Source organism: Primulina eburnea, chromosome 18 (assembly GCF_022965805.1).
Source record: "Primulina eburnea isolate SZY01 chromosome 18, ASM2296580v1, whole genome shotgun sequence".
Lineage (NCBI taxonomy): Eukaryota > Viridiplantae > Streptophyta > Magnoliopsida > Lamiales > Gesneriaceae > Primulina > Primulina eburnea.
Window position 1 is genome coordinate 32,255,678 of NC_133118.1, and position 13,996 is coordinate 32,269,673.

At 35.9% G+C, this 13,996-nt stretch overlaps 2 protein-coding genes across 5 annotated transcripts; one reads left to right on the forward strand and one right to left on the reverse strand.

Annotated features, from left to right (window-relative positions):
• Positions 1-6,697: 6,697 nt before the first annotated feature.
• Positions 6,698-8,496, forward strand: LOC140820211 (F-box/kelch-repeat protein At1g80440-like). 2 transcript variants are annotated; one of them, XM_073180549.1, is made up of 3 exons: positions 6,698-7,060; positions 7,170-7,899; positions 8,011-8,496. In XM_073180549.1, the coding sequence occupies exons 2-3, from the start codon at positions 7,197-7,199 to the stop codon at positions 8,388-8,390; spliced, it is 1,083 nt and encodes a 360-aa protein (XP_073036650.1). In that variant the 5' UTR covers positions 6,698-7,060; positions 7,170-7,196; the 3' UTR covers positions 8,391-8,496. The 2 variants fall into 2 exon arrangements, with proteins under 2 accessions (XP_073036650.1, XP_073036649.1); XM_073180548.1 differs by having other exon boundaries at positions 6,843-6,913; positions 6,966-7,899.
• A 48-nt stretch (positions 8,497-8,544) lies between these two features.
• Positions 8,545-13,596, reverse strand: LOC140820210 (uncharacterized). Of its 3 annotated transcripts, none has more exons than XM_073180546.1 (5): positions 13,220-13,596; positions 11,787-12,782; positions 10,190-11,079; positions 9,310-9,366; positions 8,545-8,970 (listed from the first exon to the last, which is right to left on the reverse strand). In XM_073180546.1, the coding sequence occupies exons 2-5, from the start codon at positions 12,757-12,759 to the stop codon at positions 8,725-8,727; spliced, it is 2,166 nt and encodes a 721-aa protein (XP_073036647.1). In that variant the 5' UTR covers positions 12,760-12,782; positions 13,220-13,596; the 3' UTR covers positions 8,545-8,724. The 3 variants fall into 3 exon arrangements, with proteins under 3 accessions (XP_073036647.1, XP_073036645.1, XP_073036646.1); XM_073180544.1 differs by having other exon boundaries at positions 11,787-12,946; XM_073180545.1 differs by having other exon boundaries at positions 11,787-12,946; positions 13,024-13,596.
• Positions 13,597-13,996: the final 400 nt, after the last annotated feature.

Consider the following 13,996-nt stretch of genomic DNA (forward strand, 5'->3'; position numbering starts at 1 on the left):
CTGCGTTGCTAGGTCCTTCACAAGACAAAACCGTGGATGAAATTCAAAAAAGACACAATTATCATGAGCAAACTTGCTAACACTAAGAAGATTTTTGGTAATATAAGGTACACGAAGTAGATTTTTCAGTAGAAAAGGTTGTGAAGAAAAGGGTGATCGAAATTTAGAGTGGCCTATATGTGAGATTGACAAACCTGCACCATTCCCCATTTGGACTTTACCATTACCAGAATATTCTGAACCAAGGGTGAGATTTCCAAGCTCATTTGTAACGTGATGCGAGGCACCCGAATCAGGATACCACCAATCTTCAGTGGTTGATTCACAAGAGGCAGTGGCAAGAGCAGCTGCTGGTAAATTTGACAGAGGAGACTTGTTGAAATTTTGTGTCGGCTGTCGAGATTTTGGAACAAAATCTTTTTCAAAACGGTAGTAGCATATTTCAGCAACATGACCTGTTATTCCACAAATTTGACATATTGGTCGAGCATTGTTGTTATGCCATCCTCGTCGACCTCCTCTGAAGGTTCTGCCACGACCACGTCCTCGAGAGTTTTGAGGGGATGGTTGGGTTTCATTCCTCTTTTGATGAAAAAGAGTGGCTGCATTGGTGAAGCTTGATGTGTTGTTGGCATTGAGATTGTAGGCATCAAGTCTTCCCTCATGAGATAACAGGAGAGCACCAACTTCAGGTAGAGATAGAGTGTCAACTCTTGAGGTGACGTGCACTACTACAGAATCATACTCCATGCCTACACCACCAAGGACATAAAGTATCTGATCCTCGTCCGTAACGGGATGGCCACAAGCAGCTAAGAGATCCATGTATCCCTTCATCTTACTGAGATAATCTTTCATGCTTAGTGTGCCTTTTTTCAGTGTTTGGAGTTGTAACTTGTACTGCATAACACGAGCTTTTGATCTAGTTGCAAAGAGTCGCGAGACTCGAGTCCATATTTGGGACGATGTGTTGCAACCAATCATCTGAGCTTGCACAGCTTCAGTCATGGAAGCTAGCAGGAATGAGAATAGGAGTTGGTCTTGTCGACACCAAGGCATGAACAAAGGATTAATGGTATCGTCTGATCCATTTTCAGAGATGATGTTGGTAGGAACAGGGGGGTTTTCAAGAATGAAGAACTCAAGTCCCAAACCTCGAATGCCTGCGAGAATCTGAAGCTGCCATAGGAGGAAGTTATCATCTCCTAGTTTTACCGAATTGATCTGATTAGCAGGGTTGATGATGATTGGATTCGAATTTGCAGAAGCGGCTGGAATATTTCCCATGGAGGTAATATGGGATGTGGCATCTGCCATTGAAGCCGGCTCTGATACCAAGTTAAAGAAAATAACAACGAGAAAGAAGATGATTCTCAGCTAAAACTAATCCATTTCATTTCATGCTTTGCTCGTATTTCATTTACAGTATTTATGAATGCTATCGTACCACTACAATGTGACATCTGTTAAAAAGGAATCTAATTTGTTACAACGATTTAACCAATTCCTTTGTTCTGGAACAATCCTTGGATCGTGTAATCTACTGGATCAGCTATACAACTATTGCATGAGCTTGCGTTCTTGGATGGGCTTGAGTTGATGGGCTTATCCATTGTTTTGGGCTTTGTTGTTGTAGATCCTTTATCTTATATTAGATATGGGTGTGGCCCGATCGAGTCACAAATTGGATTGAGGAGTTGTCTTACCACGGCCATCTCAACATGTAACATTCTGGTCCTAGATCGGGGACGGAAGTTCGCGAAATGAAATGGTGTATGATTAGCCTTCATTCTATTTACGAAAATGATTAATCCAAATTGACATGAAAATCGGCCAACATCCTTCTATCTATGTGTTCATGTTGTCCAGTGTTCAGATGTGAAATATTGTATTACAGAAATCTGACACTCGTTAAAATGTTTATATTTTCATTTTTCATATGTAACTGTTCAAGAACACAATATTTGATTATTGATCTTATTGTTTTTTAAATTCTGAGATTTTCGAAAATTATAATTATAGGGTTGGGTTCCTCTGAATCGATCACCTAACTTGAGTAAACCCTATTTTGGGCAAAATTAGCACATGGGAATTTGTTGTCAAAATGTCAAATGTTTTACAGTTTGTGGTATTGAAAACCTTGTGAGATCGGTACTGTTTCGTGTGAGAAATGAAATAAGGGTTTATTTTTATTTGATAGATCAATTTGGAACAAGGTTTAGTTCTACCCTGGTAGGTCTAGCGACCCCAATAACATTTGGGTTTGTAGGGTCTACATATCCAGAAAAGAGTCCTACAACCTCAAATATATTTGAAACCACCCCCCCCCCCCCCCCCCTATTCAATTTTCATTTTAAATGGCTAATATTAACTTTATATATATGGCCAGGCGTGATATACCGTATCGTACTGTATCGAAAATCCTATACTGTCTACCGTATCGAAAATTTCGATATAAGAAAAATCATATCGATACCGTACCGAAAATTTCGGTAAATATAACTAATATACCGATTATATCGAAATATACGGTATACCGAGATTTCGGTACGATATATACCGTTTTATACCGAAAAAAACATAACATTTTAAAATTTTTATGAATTTATTGTTTTAAAATATTATATATTTTAATTTTTTTTTATATTTTTTCGGTATTCCGGTATAAATCGAAATTTTCAAATTGCATACCGTTACCGTATCGAAAAATTAACGGTATACCTAAAAGTCGGTAAATTCGACATTTTTTCGGTACGATAATCTCGATATACTGAAAATTCGGTATTTTTCCCCACCTTTAATATGGGTGGAGTGGGAGGGGAAGTTGTCTTCCCAGCCGAGCATATGTTTCCTAGGGTTATGATTAGAAAAGGGGACATGTAATGGGTGTTGTCTCGAGCACATCATGGGTTACGGCTGTGTTTGGATGCTAAAATGTAGACAACTTTGCAAGCCTTGAATTATATGTTTAAGAATCTAACTATTATTATCAAAACCCACGTAATTATTGTCATGTCCAAACAAAGTCTACGGTTAACTTATCGTTGGACGAATCCTTCAAAGCATGGACACGATTTGGCCATACCAGAGAGTTGGTTTCAATTATTTTTTTATTCCAAAAATTTGAAATTAGTATTTTAGCATTTTCTCAATTTGATTTTTGGAAGTTGACATCATGTTTAGATATATCTTTTTGGTTTGATTTCTTTGGAAATGTTTTCTTTTAGAAATTGTGTTTGTGAAATTGTTTATATTTCGACTATAAATTTAAGTTTTTTTTTTAAATATGGAGAGTGAAACTTTTGTATATGTATATGTTTGATTTTGTTTTGGGAAAATTATAAATTAGTCGAACAAGTTTATCGGTTTTTGCCAAAGCAAAAACTTGTGTGAGAAGGTCTCACGGGTCGTATTTTGTGAGACATATCTCTTATTTGAGTCATCCATGAAAAATTATTATTTTTTATTATGAATATCGATAGTCTTGACCCATCTCACAAGAGATCTATTCTTTTGCTTTTGGTCCTGTAAGTCGTTAAGTTCATCTTTAATTCAGTAAGTTAATTTTTTTTTTCCGATTTTAATCATTTTTTGTTGAAATACTAACATCATGACACTGGATATTGATGACTTATGTCAATGATGAGGGAAACACGTCATATTTTGTTAACATATATGGTGTCATGTCGATATTTCAACGACTTAAATACCAAATTTTAATAAAGTGTAGGATTAAAAACGAAAATATACCATTGTATAGGAAGAAATATTTTAATTTCTTCATTTTGTTTTTGAAGAAACAAAACATATTTCCTGTAATAGTCAAATCATACAAGTGTTTACTGCTAAAATTTTCTAAATAAATATTGATATTTTTGAGAAAATGTGAACTGAAATTAATAATTATATTGGGAAATATGAAAATAATTGAGATATTTTTATTGATCAAAGTAATATCTAGTGAAGAAATTTGGGCCCACGTGATATGGGCCATGCCTATAATTGTCGTGCGTAGGCCCACTCATAGTTTCAGTAGTGTGGACACAATGTGTGGATCAAACCAGCCCATTAATTCAGATATTATAAGATCTGCCCATTTATCAATATAGAGGAAATTTTGGACCTCTTACAAATTATGGAAAAACCCGTTTCCAGGCCCACTAAAACGTTTTGTTTTTTTTAAAGACAAAAACTTGTGTGAGACGGTCTCACGATCGTATTTTGTGAGACGAATATCTTATTTGAGTCATCTATGAAAAAGTATTATTTTTTATGCTAAAAGTATCACTTTTAACTTGAAGAATAGGGAAAAAATCGGATATCCAAAAATTTAGTGTGAATTTATGGGAATAAGATAGAATAAAGAGTGGTCGAAGCCTACAAATGATAAAGAATGTACATTATATATGGATATATGTTATTTGAATATATCGTAAAATATTAGATGAAACAAAGATGCGTAATCAACTTATATTTTATCATTTAACTCGAAGTTGTGCCAAAGCATTTAAGCATATTAAATGGTAAATTAATTTGATGAATATAACATCTAGGCATTAATATTTATTAAGTATCACAATCCTTTAGAATTTGTTTATTATTTTTTTAAAAAAAACTTAACGAGCTTCAAAGGTCGATAAAAAAATTAATAAAAGTTGACAACTTGTTTTTTTTTTTTTTTGCATTTAAACCCACATATTTATCAACAAAGGGTTTTGACTTGGATTTCTATGTGAAGAAGCACGCAGCTTTGTCATTATTTTGTTTAATTTAATGATTTTGTCACTATTATTGTACCTCGAATGGCTTCTTCACAAAAAGGTCAAAATTTGGGAAAACTATATTTTTATTTTTTTATATTTATCTTTTTATGATTTGATTTTTTATATGGTCGGATTTCAGCATTAACAATAAGTTATCTTTGTTTTTTAAAATAATTTTAGTCATTTTTCGACGTGATGATGATGCATACTAATGAGAAATTTATGTATTATCACATCAATAATCTGGAAAAAAAAATGACTAAAATTGTCAAAATTCTAAAGATCTTTTATTAAGATTGAAATTTGATAAGACATAAAACTAAAGTCATTAATAAACAAAATATAAAAACCTCTCCTTTTTATATTTTTTTTGACTAGGTCTCTTGTTACACGGTTTCACAAATATTTATCTGTGAGATATATCAACCCTATCGATATTCACAATAAAAATTAATACTCTTAAGGTGTGTTTGGTTGAGTGGATTAAATAAGGATAGATTAATAGTCACATATTTACTGTTGAAATTTTAAGTTGTTTTAATAATCATTTTGACACGGTTTAAGATCCAATTTTATGGATAACTATTTGATTAATAAAATTGGATATTAAACCGGGTCAAAATAATTATTAAAATATCTTAAAATTTTAACGATAAATATTTGACTATTAATCTATCCTTATTTAATCTACTCAACCAAACACACCTTTAGTATAAAAAGTTATGCTTTTTCATGGATGAATCAAATAAGAAATCCGTATCACAAAATACGACTTATGAGTTACACAAGTTTTTGTATTTTTTTATTCTATATTTCAAATCGATGAAATTTGTTTAGGAAACATTTCAAAATAATTTTTAAAAATTGGTGCAATTAATTAACTAATATATATATATATATATATATATATATATATATATATATATATATATATATATTAATGGGGCCACTGTTTCTATCATGTGGTGGCCGCCCATAGGATTTATCTATTCAGTAAAGAACTGCCTCATGCTGGTTAGGACTACATCATCATCATACTTCGCTTGTTTGGCGTTTTATTTTTATTTTTTTTTAAAAAGGATAGTCTATTCCTTATCTTGGAAAATATATCGTGTGATACGAGGAATATTTTTTAAAAAATTGAAAAATGGGATAATATTTCTATTTTTGTTAAAATTAAATCATCCAATAGTTTTCCCAATTGGATCAAAGGTTTGTTATTAACTTATTATAACAATTTTACTATGAATATGTAATAAAGTTCCAAATTCTCATTTAATATTGAATATAATAAATCTTTAAATACAATGTCTAAATGGAAATATATTGATACTGATTTTCGAGTAACATATACAATGAAGAGTGAGTCTCATGTGAGACAAAATCTGTGAGACGGGTCAACCCTACCCATATTCACAATAAAATGTAATACTCTTAGCATAAAAAGTAATACTTTTTCATGGGTGATCCAAATAAGAGATCCGTCTCACGAATACGACCCGTGAGACCGTCTCACACAAGTTTTTGCCTACAATGAATGAGCTTATTTGAATAGGAGTAGTCCACATTAAAAAAAAAATAGAGTAGGTCTCTTATGCGACGATCTCACGAATCTTTATCTGTGAAACAGGTCAATCTTACCGATATTCACAATAAAAAATAATACTCTTAGAATAAAAAGTAATATTTTTTTTCATGGATAACCCAAATAAGATATCCGTCTCATTAAATACGACTCGTGAGACCGTCTCACACAAATTTTTGTCAAAAAAATACTATAAAAAATGGTTGACTGATTTTTCTTTTTACTTCTAAAAGATCACGTAAAATATATAGTCATAAAATAAAGATAAGATCTTTGAAAAGATTTAAGAAACGGCAAAAGATATTTCAAATGGAACGAATATGTGAGATATAGGGCACCAAGTTTTTGACTGATTCAGAAGTTCCAAACAACACTTTGGCAAATGGCTGATGTTTGAGTTGACACTTTTCATTGGCCAGATTGTCTGATATCAAGAACTAATCACTGTATCTGCTTTCTTTTCTGTATATATTAAGGTTCAATACTGGAAACTAATCGACCTCGAAAAGTTTTCTCCTTGCCTATGTGTTGTCTTTGTTTTCATTCATTTTCGTGAAAAAAATTTGTTCCCTTTAGTCCAAACAAAACAGGAAAATCTAGGGACAGCATAAGCCAAGAATTGACTCGACTGAGAAAAATTTACCAGTTTTGTATTTTTCTCGCGCCTAATTAATTAGAAAGACCGAGAGAAAGGTCTCCACTTTAAATTTATGTATGCTCTCTGTTGGCTTTTTTCCTTTTTGTCATAAAGAAGGTTGATCTTTTTGTTTTGTGAAGAGAAATTAATTTAACTCGTACCCTTTTGGTGGATTCTGATTTAGACTCGGCCTGTACAGTTTCGGGGCGTGATGGGATACATGGAGCTTATTCCGGGTCTACCGGATGATGTTGGATTGGAATGTTTGATTCGGATTTCTCGAGAGAGTTTTCCTTTTGTTGCATCAGCTTGCATGAAATGGAAGGATACGATTCACCTGCCGGAGTTTTGGCAGCGGCGGAAAGCTGAGAATTTGGCACAGAAAGTTGTCGTCTTTTCTCAAGCCAAGGTCGGTGGCTTGGGGCAAGAACCCGGAACCAAGAAGTATTCACCCACCCAGGTTTACAGGTTAACGCTTTGCGAACCGGAAACGGGTCGTTGGGCTGAACTTCCGGCGATACCGGATCAAAAGGATGATGGGTTACCGATGTTCTGCCAGCTCGTTGGAATCGGGTCGAACCTTGTTGTGATTGGCGGCTGGGACCCGACGACATGGAAGGTTTCCAATGATGTGTTTGTTTACAACTTTGTTTCTGCTAAATGGAGACGAGGCGCCACGATGCCTGGTTGCCGGAGATCTTTCTTTGCATGTGCGTCTGATGATCGGCGATTCGTGTTCGTCGCTGGAGGACACGACACGGAGAAATCTGCGTTGAAAAGCGCCATGGCTTATGATTTGACAGAAGATTTATGGGTTATGCTGCCGGAGATGGAAACAGAACGCGATGAATCAGCCGGGATATTCCATCACGGAAAGTTTTATGTCGTCGGAGGATATGTCACGAGCATGCAAGGTAGCATTTTAGGGATTTGATCTTCTTTTGAACATATGGGAACGTATTTTCTTAAGAACGGCGACAGATATTTGAATTTTGATAATATTGCTCTGTTTTCCGGTCTTACAGGTAGATTCGAGACAAGCGCCGAAACATTTGATGTTGCTTCTTGGCAATGGGGTTCGGTTCAAAGAGATTTCTTAAACAGTGCAATTTGTCCAAGAAACTGTATTGGCAATGCAAATGGGAGATTCTTTCTGTCTTGCAGCGGTAATGTGGTGGCACTGCAAGGATCGGAATGGAAAGGAGTGGCGGAGCAGCCAGATAATGTGCAGAATACGACCCACGTGACAACGTGCAGAGACAAGGTGTTCGTGATGGGTTCTAGGAGGTCCGATGAACGGCACCAGATGTTTATATTGGATCTGAAGAGTTGCAGATCGGAAAGAGTGGATGCGACAGATGAATTTTCGGGCCACGTTCAATCAGGATGTTGTCTAGAACTTTAAGGTTATATTCAGCAGTGTGTCCGAGTCGAGTCCAATAACTTTGTTCCAAAATTGGATTCTATTCTGTTTCATATTGATAAATGAAGTGTTATTAAGATAAATATAAAGCAATTCAATACACAAGTATCATTTACCTAAAATATTAGAACACCAGGAAGGAGAATATAGGCTGTTGTTCAGGCTCGCCAAGTATGGCAATCAAGAAACCAGCACAAGATATCTCACTATTAAGAGAACGAGTTGAATTTGATAACAATGTAAAGAAAACTTCTAAAGAATTTTGTAAATTTTCGACCAACAAAAGAATGATCTGTGGGTAGACCTGTGGCGAAGGCTACTTTATTCTCATGCAAGAGTACAAGACCTCACCAAATTTTTGGAACATGTGCTTCTTCAAGTACGTTTTCTGTACTTTTTCTCTACCTTTCGCCCCCATTTCTTGTCTTGCTGTGGGATTTCGAAGTAAAAATTCAAGATTTCTTGCAAGAATTTGAGCCCCTGGGCGTCCCAATGGATGGAGAAGACCGGTTATGTTGTGCTCGACGATCTCTTTCGTGCCACCGGAATCAGTTCCCAAAACCTACAATTCCAGAAAGTTTTCGTCAAGGTCGTCAAATTACAAAACACGATTTTTTACAACTCTGCAGAACTACAAGAAAGAAACTGTATGACTTCTCAGACCATGTATCCATCTATTACTAAGAATGGCATTAACTTGTGAAGATGCTTTGAAAGAAGCTTGCCCAAAAGAGTAAATTATGGACCATTGTGTTATTTGAATTAAAAAAAAGGGAAATTTAAACAATCTAAACTAAATTTTGGGAACTAGAATGACCAGGGTTATATTTTAAACTATCCCAAAAAATAACCACCGTCGTATAAAGAGAATACAATTAAGTAAGAAGATAAAGTTCCATACAGGAAGTCCAAATGCCATAGCTTCGATTGTTACTCTTCCAAATGTCTCTCCAAGCCCCTGCACGGAAGTAAAGAAAGGACAATCCAGAATTGTAAAAATAGTTGAATACTAATCTCATCAGGTAGAAAAAATTTCACCTATTTTCAATGCTATGAAGTAAATGAGCATGAAGCTACAAGAAATGTGATAAAAACAAATAATTGTACAGTCTACACTCAATCATTTAGTCGCCTCTGAAAGAGCACATACAAGCTTTCATAAATGTGAGAAATATCAATTTCAGAAGTGTTCATGCAATGTGATGGTCAAGAACTGAAGTGTGAGGTGATCTGAGCGCTTCATTGATCAACCATAATAGCAGATTATGAAGAGACAAAAAACTATCTATACCATGGGAATTTCATACTGGTATAACAGTGCATCTATATTAATGCCAGCAATAGACATGTTTGATTTTCTCTGCATATGTTAAAAACTTCTAGAATTTAAGAAGAGTTGCTTATGATTTTAAATTTTAATTAAGCCCAAATATTTTTGCTTGAAACCAAGGCCCATATTTTTTAGATCTTCTCTTGCCTATCAATTTGGTGCATATTTAAAGGGTCGCATAAAGTTTATAGAGGAACATCCTTCGTTTTTTCTGGCCATAGGGTGGACCAAAAAATCAGCCATGTTAAATTCCTTTGCATTTTGGAATTTTCAGTTATCCTTATTTTGCCTAATATCTACTTAATTTGTCGTTCGATGCACAACGAGAATATTTTCTCGAAGCTTGAAAGTTAAAAAAAACGAATTTCTTGAACATGACAGGTTAAGTAGGATCATACGATGAGAGCAAGAAATACTTGTCGTAAATAGATATATATGTGTAATGAAGTACCTGAGAGTTCATGACATAAACATCTGCTGCAGCATAAAGGGAGGCAACTCGAGTAGTTGCAGGAGTCCACAATACAGACTCTGACACCTTCGAATGCGAAGATAGATACTTAAGAAGTGTTTTGACATAAAGCGCCTTGTTACTTTTAGATCCAACTGAACCTATGAGAAATTTCAGATTCTGTTTCTTCTCTCCAGTGCTTTCGAGTAACAGTTTTCTCGTGCCAGCATCTCTGTCAAACACCAGCGGATCAGGCTTATTCTTGTTAGTGACGATCTTGGGCAACATTTTATATCTCTTCCCGAGTGTATTGTGATGTAAGGAAGAGACATCAAAAGAACTGCGCCTGTTGGTGGATCCAGCAACATTTTTCGAATCCTGAAGTAGAGCTCTTGAGTAATAATCATGATCTATTGCTGTTGGATCTTTAATTTCAGAATCATTCAGCAGTTGACCTTGTTCGAACAACAAGCGTGCCGATTCCAGAAGCAAGAATTGACCCTTTCCAGGGTTTATACTGCTCAAAGAAACAACAAGCATGTCGTCATCAGTCAGTCCCATTTCTTTTCTAACTGCACTTCTCAATGATTGTCTCTTTTCCAGCATTTTCTCTGGGGTGAAAGATGGAGTATTTAAAGAGCAGGGGATGCCTGCAGCAAAGGCTAGCTCATCATTGACCGACAGTGGCACCAGAGCAGGCCCAGTTTTCAAGTGGATATTTTCTTCCTTGCACCAGGCTAGCCACTGTTTGGACTGTAATTCAGAAAGAAAAATCAACTTTTTTACTCGGTTGAGAACAAGTTTTGTTCGATTGAAGTACTCTCTTCTGTTCTCCATGATCCACCACATTATTTGACTAGAACCCAGTACAGTGCGTGAGAGATACTGTTCTGAAACCATGATTGACAAGATAAAAACAGTGGATGTCAAATATTTATCCACACAAATCTTTAGCTTAGATGGAAAACCTTTACAGCTACATTCTAAGAAAGTCATATTAAACCAATCGGTACTAAAACTCAATAATTTGCTTTTGATCAGAGTCACTTATAATAACTCTGATAAATCAAGGCACAACAAAATGTGGATATGATGTCACAGCAAGTAGTTGGTTAGGTATACACGACAAGTTTGATTTTATGACACTGAAAGCATCACAAATTACAAGGAATTTGAAATCTATTAATTCTGGTGCAACTGCACCTCAACCGCTATATAAGTGCCAACCATTTGGACCACAACCTGACATGTTGGAGTAGACATGAATCTAAGGGGCGGAGTTCAGTGAATTTTCTATTCACAGCATCAGAAAGTGGAAGAGTTCAATGAATTTTCTGTTTACAACTGCAGGCTTAAAATGAAATTTTAGGACACATACAAATTATGGTATAAACAAACATACTTTTCAGCAATTTGATAGTGGATTAGAATAATCAGGTAAAAGTAAGGAATAGCTCACAAGCCTTGATATCGGACTTTTTCACTTAAGTAGCATGCACGTTATTACCTTGAATAACATAACTAATAATGACAGAACAGAGAAAATATTCAGAAAATGTAAACTTTGAGAACAGAATTGCTTCCTGTATAAGCTCACCAATCCAGGATGCACAAACAGCGGACCCTGCAATGATGAGATCTGCTCTCATAGAAGTTTTGAAGCTTAGATCAGTCTTGTCCGGGAGAACTTTGATTTTTCTTCTAGTAAGTTCTTCCATCAAACCACCTTTCTTGTTCAGAACTATGACAGAAATTGTGGCTCCACAGCTCAGAAACTCTGAAGCCAACTCCAACATTGCAAGTGGAGCTCCAGTCATTGACAGCTCATGGAAGATCAAAACAAACTTTCTAGACCAAACCAGGCGTGCGAATGCCCCCTTTCTGTCACAGGTACCTGACCTTTTCTCAGGACTCCACTCCAAAATTGCATCCTCTATAGAGCCAAATGGTCCAACAAGTTGCCCATAAGTCATATTTTGCATTGGAACTTCTTCTTCTTCCACAACATCTTCACTTTCTATCTCTTTCAGAACCATCTTTGGCTGACCAGGGCTCTTTTTACGAGAACTCCGTCCTGATTTCTTGCTTCTTTTCTTTGAATTGCTTTTTTTCAATGAAATACCACTTCCATTCTTTGAGAGAACCACATCCATATTCTTCAAACTAGACTGATTCTTATCAGTCTGCAAGTTAACTGCCATAGAACTGACATTAGCAATCAAGTCCCTCCTATTTTTCTGTTGTGGTTCGGAATACTCACCTTTCGACTCACCGCCATATCCACCACTAAAAAGATCTTCCTTATTATCTCCATGAGCCCATTTTGACTGGAAATAGAACCCAGCATAAGCCCAAAGAGTGATCAAAAGCAACCAAAGCACAATGCGGTTGCTTCTGAACCATTGAGAGCTAATCCCGCCACTCCTAATCTCTCTTCTTGGACTGCGACCAGAGTTCAATCTCCTGAAAGACGGAGAACCCTTCGGTGTTGACTTCCCTGACGAACTCGACTTCAACGGACCACCCCCAGGCCTCAAAGGTGATGGACGAATCACATTGCCTTCCTCCATCACTGAAATTCTAGATCACCCCACTATCACAATTCCAAATGCGCATACAACAACATTTCAAAAGGAAAAACCAATCATCACAAACGCCAAAACTGTGACAAACGCTTCGACTATTTCATGTAACTAGACATCCAAAGACACCAGTATAATGACTCTGTAACATTAAATAGCAATGCACAACGCTTGCCTGTCCAAGAAAGCAAAAGCTCCAAAAATCAAGAAATAAAAACAGCAATACCTCAAGAAAATATGACCTAACTATACCAGAAAACATCAGTTCACGCAAATACGAAATCAAGGTGTCACCAACAAGAAACAGCACTCAATTCTTGAATAGTCAAACCAGCGTTGCAAGAAAAAAACGCACACTGTGAAATGTCGATCCACTAATTAACAACACAAAGACGGGAAAAAAAATAAAATAAACAACCGTAAGAACCCAAAACTCATCGGAACTCACGGAATGGTGTGCGATAGGATTAAGCTGTGCCAGCAGCAGCTACCAAGCGATCTTCGCACAAAGCTTCAGCAAGTAAACAAGATTACGAACACAAGTAAATTTCGATCTTGAAAAAACTACACAGAAGAAGATCTCGGAACTGAAGATCTTGAGTTTAACTACCGACAAATCCAATCAATATGTTCACATTATTCCATCGGTAGAACTTTAGCACCGAATTTCCCAGCCCAGACTGAAATTCCGGCGAGTTCTACAGAGAGGAGGAGTTGCTCCACACCGTTGTGGAATGGAATTGAAGTAGAAGCAGTAAGAAGGATGGGGTGGCATGTGTGAATAAGCTCGCTCGTGTAAAGTTCTGTTGGGAGGGACAGAGAATTATTATTATTTTAAAAAATATTATTGTTTATTAACTTTGTCATTAGTGATATTTGACTAGACTGAAGATAACGCGGAAGATTTCGTCATATCTTGTGAGACACTGTCTTATGAAAAGATCAAAAATCTAGTTTTAATCACATTTACGGGGTCCACTAATTCATATGTGGGGTCCACCATTTTTTTAAAATCAACTATCCAGATCCTATGAGAACATCACCAGAACGATTTTCGTATAGCCAGAGCAAAGCCTCTGTAAATGTCAAATTTGACCTCGAATCAAATTTAAATTGATACCAAGGAGTGAAGATTTTCTATTTAGTTACACAACCCACACAAGCGAAAATTGAACACAGATCATTTAAGTCAACTAATCATTGTAAAAGAAATTTGGCAAAAACT

What these genes read in the sequence shown, in the direction of transcription:
- LOC140820211 (XM_073180549.1), top strand. Translation starts at nt 7,197, where the DNA reads ATGGGATACATGGAGCTTATTCCGGGTCTACCGGATGATGTTGGATTG. An exon ending in ATATGTCACGAGCATGCAAG is followed by an intron (nt 7,900 to 8,010) that starts GTAGCATTTTAG and finishes CCGGTCTTACAG; the next exon opens with GTAGATTCGAGACAAGCGCC.
- LOC140820210 (XM_073180546.1), bottom strand. Translation starts at nt 12,759, where the DNA reads ATGGAGGAAGGCAATGTGATTCGTCCATCACCTTTGAGGCCTGGGGGT. An exon ending in TGTTTGTGCATCCTGGATTG is followed by an intron (nt 11,080 to 11,786) that starts GTGAGCTTATAC and finishes TCATGGTTTCAG; the next exon opens with AACAGTATCTCTCACGCACT. An exon ending in CTATGGCATTTGGACTTCCT is followed by an intron (nt 8,971 to 9,309) that starts GTATGGAACTTT and finishes CTGGAATTGTAG; the next exon opens with GTTTTGGGAACTGATTCCGG.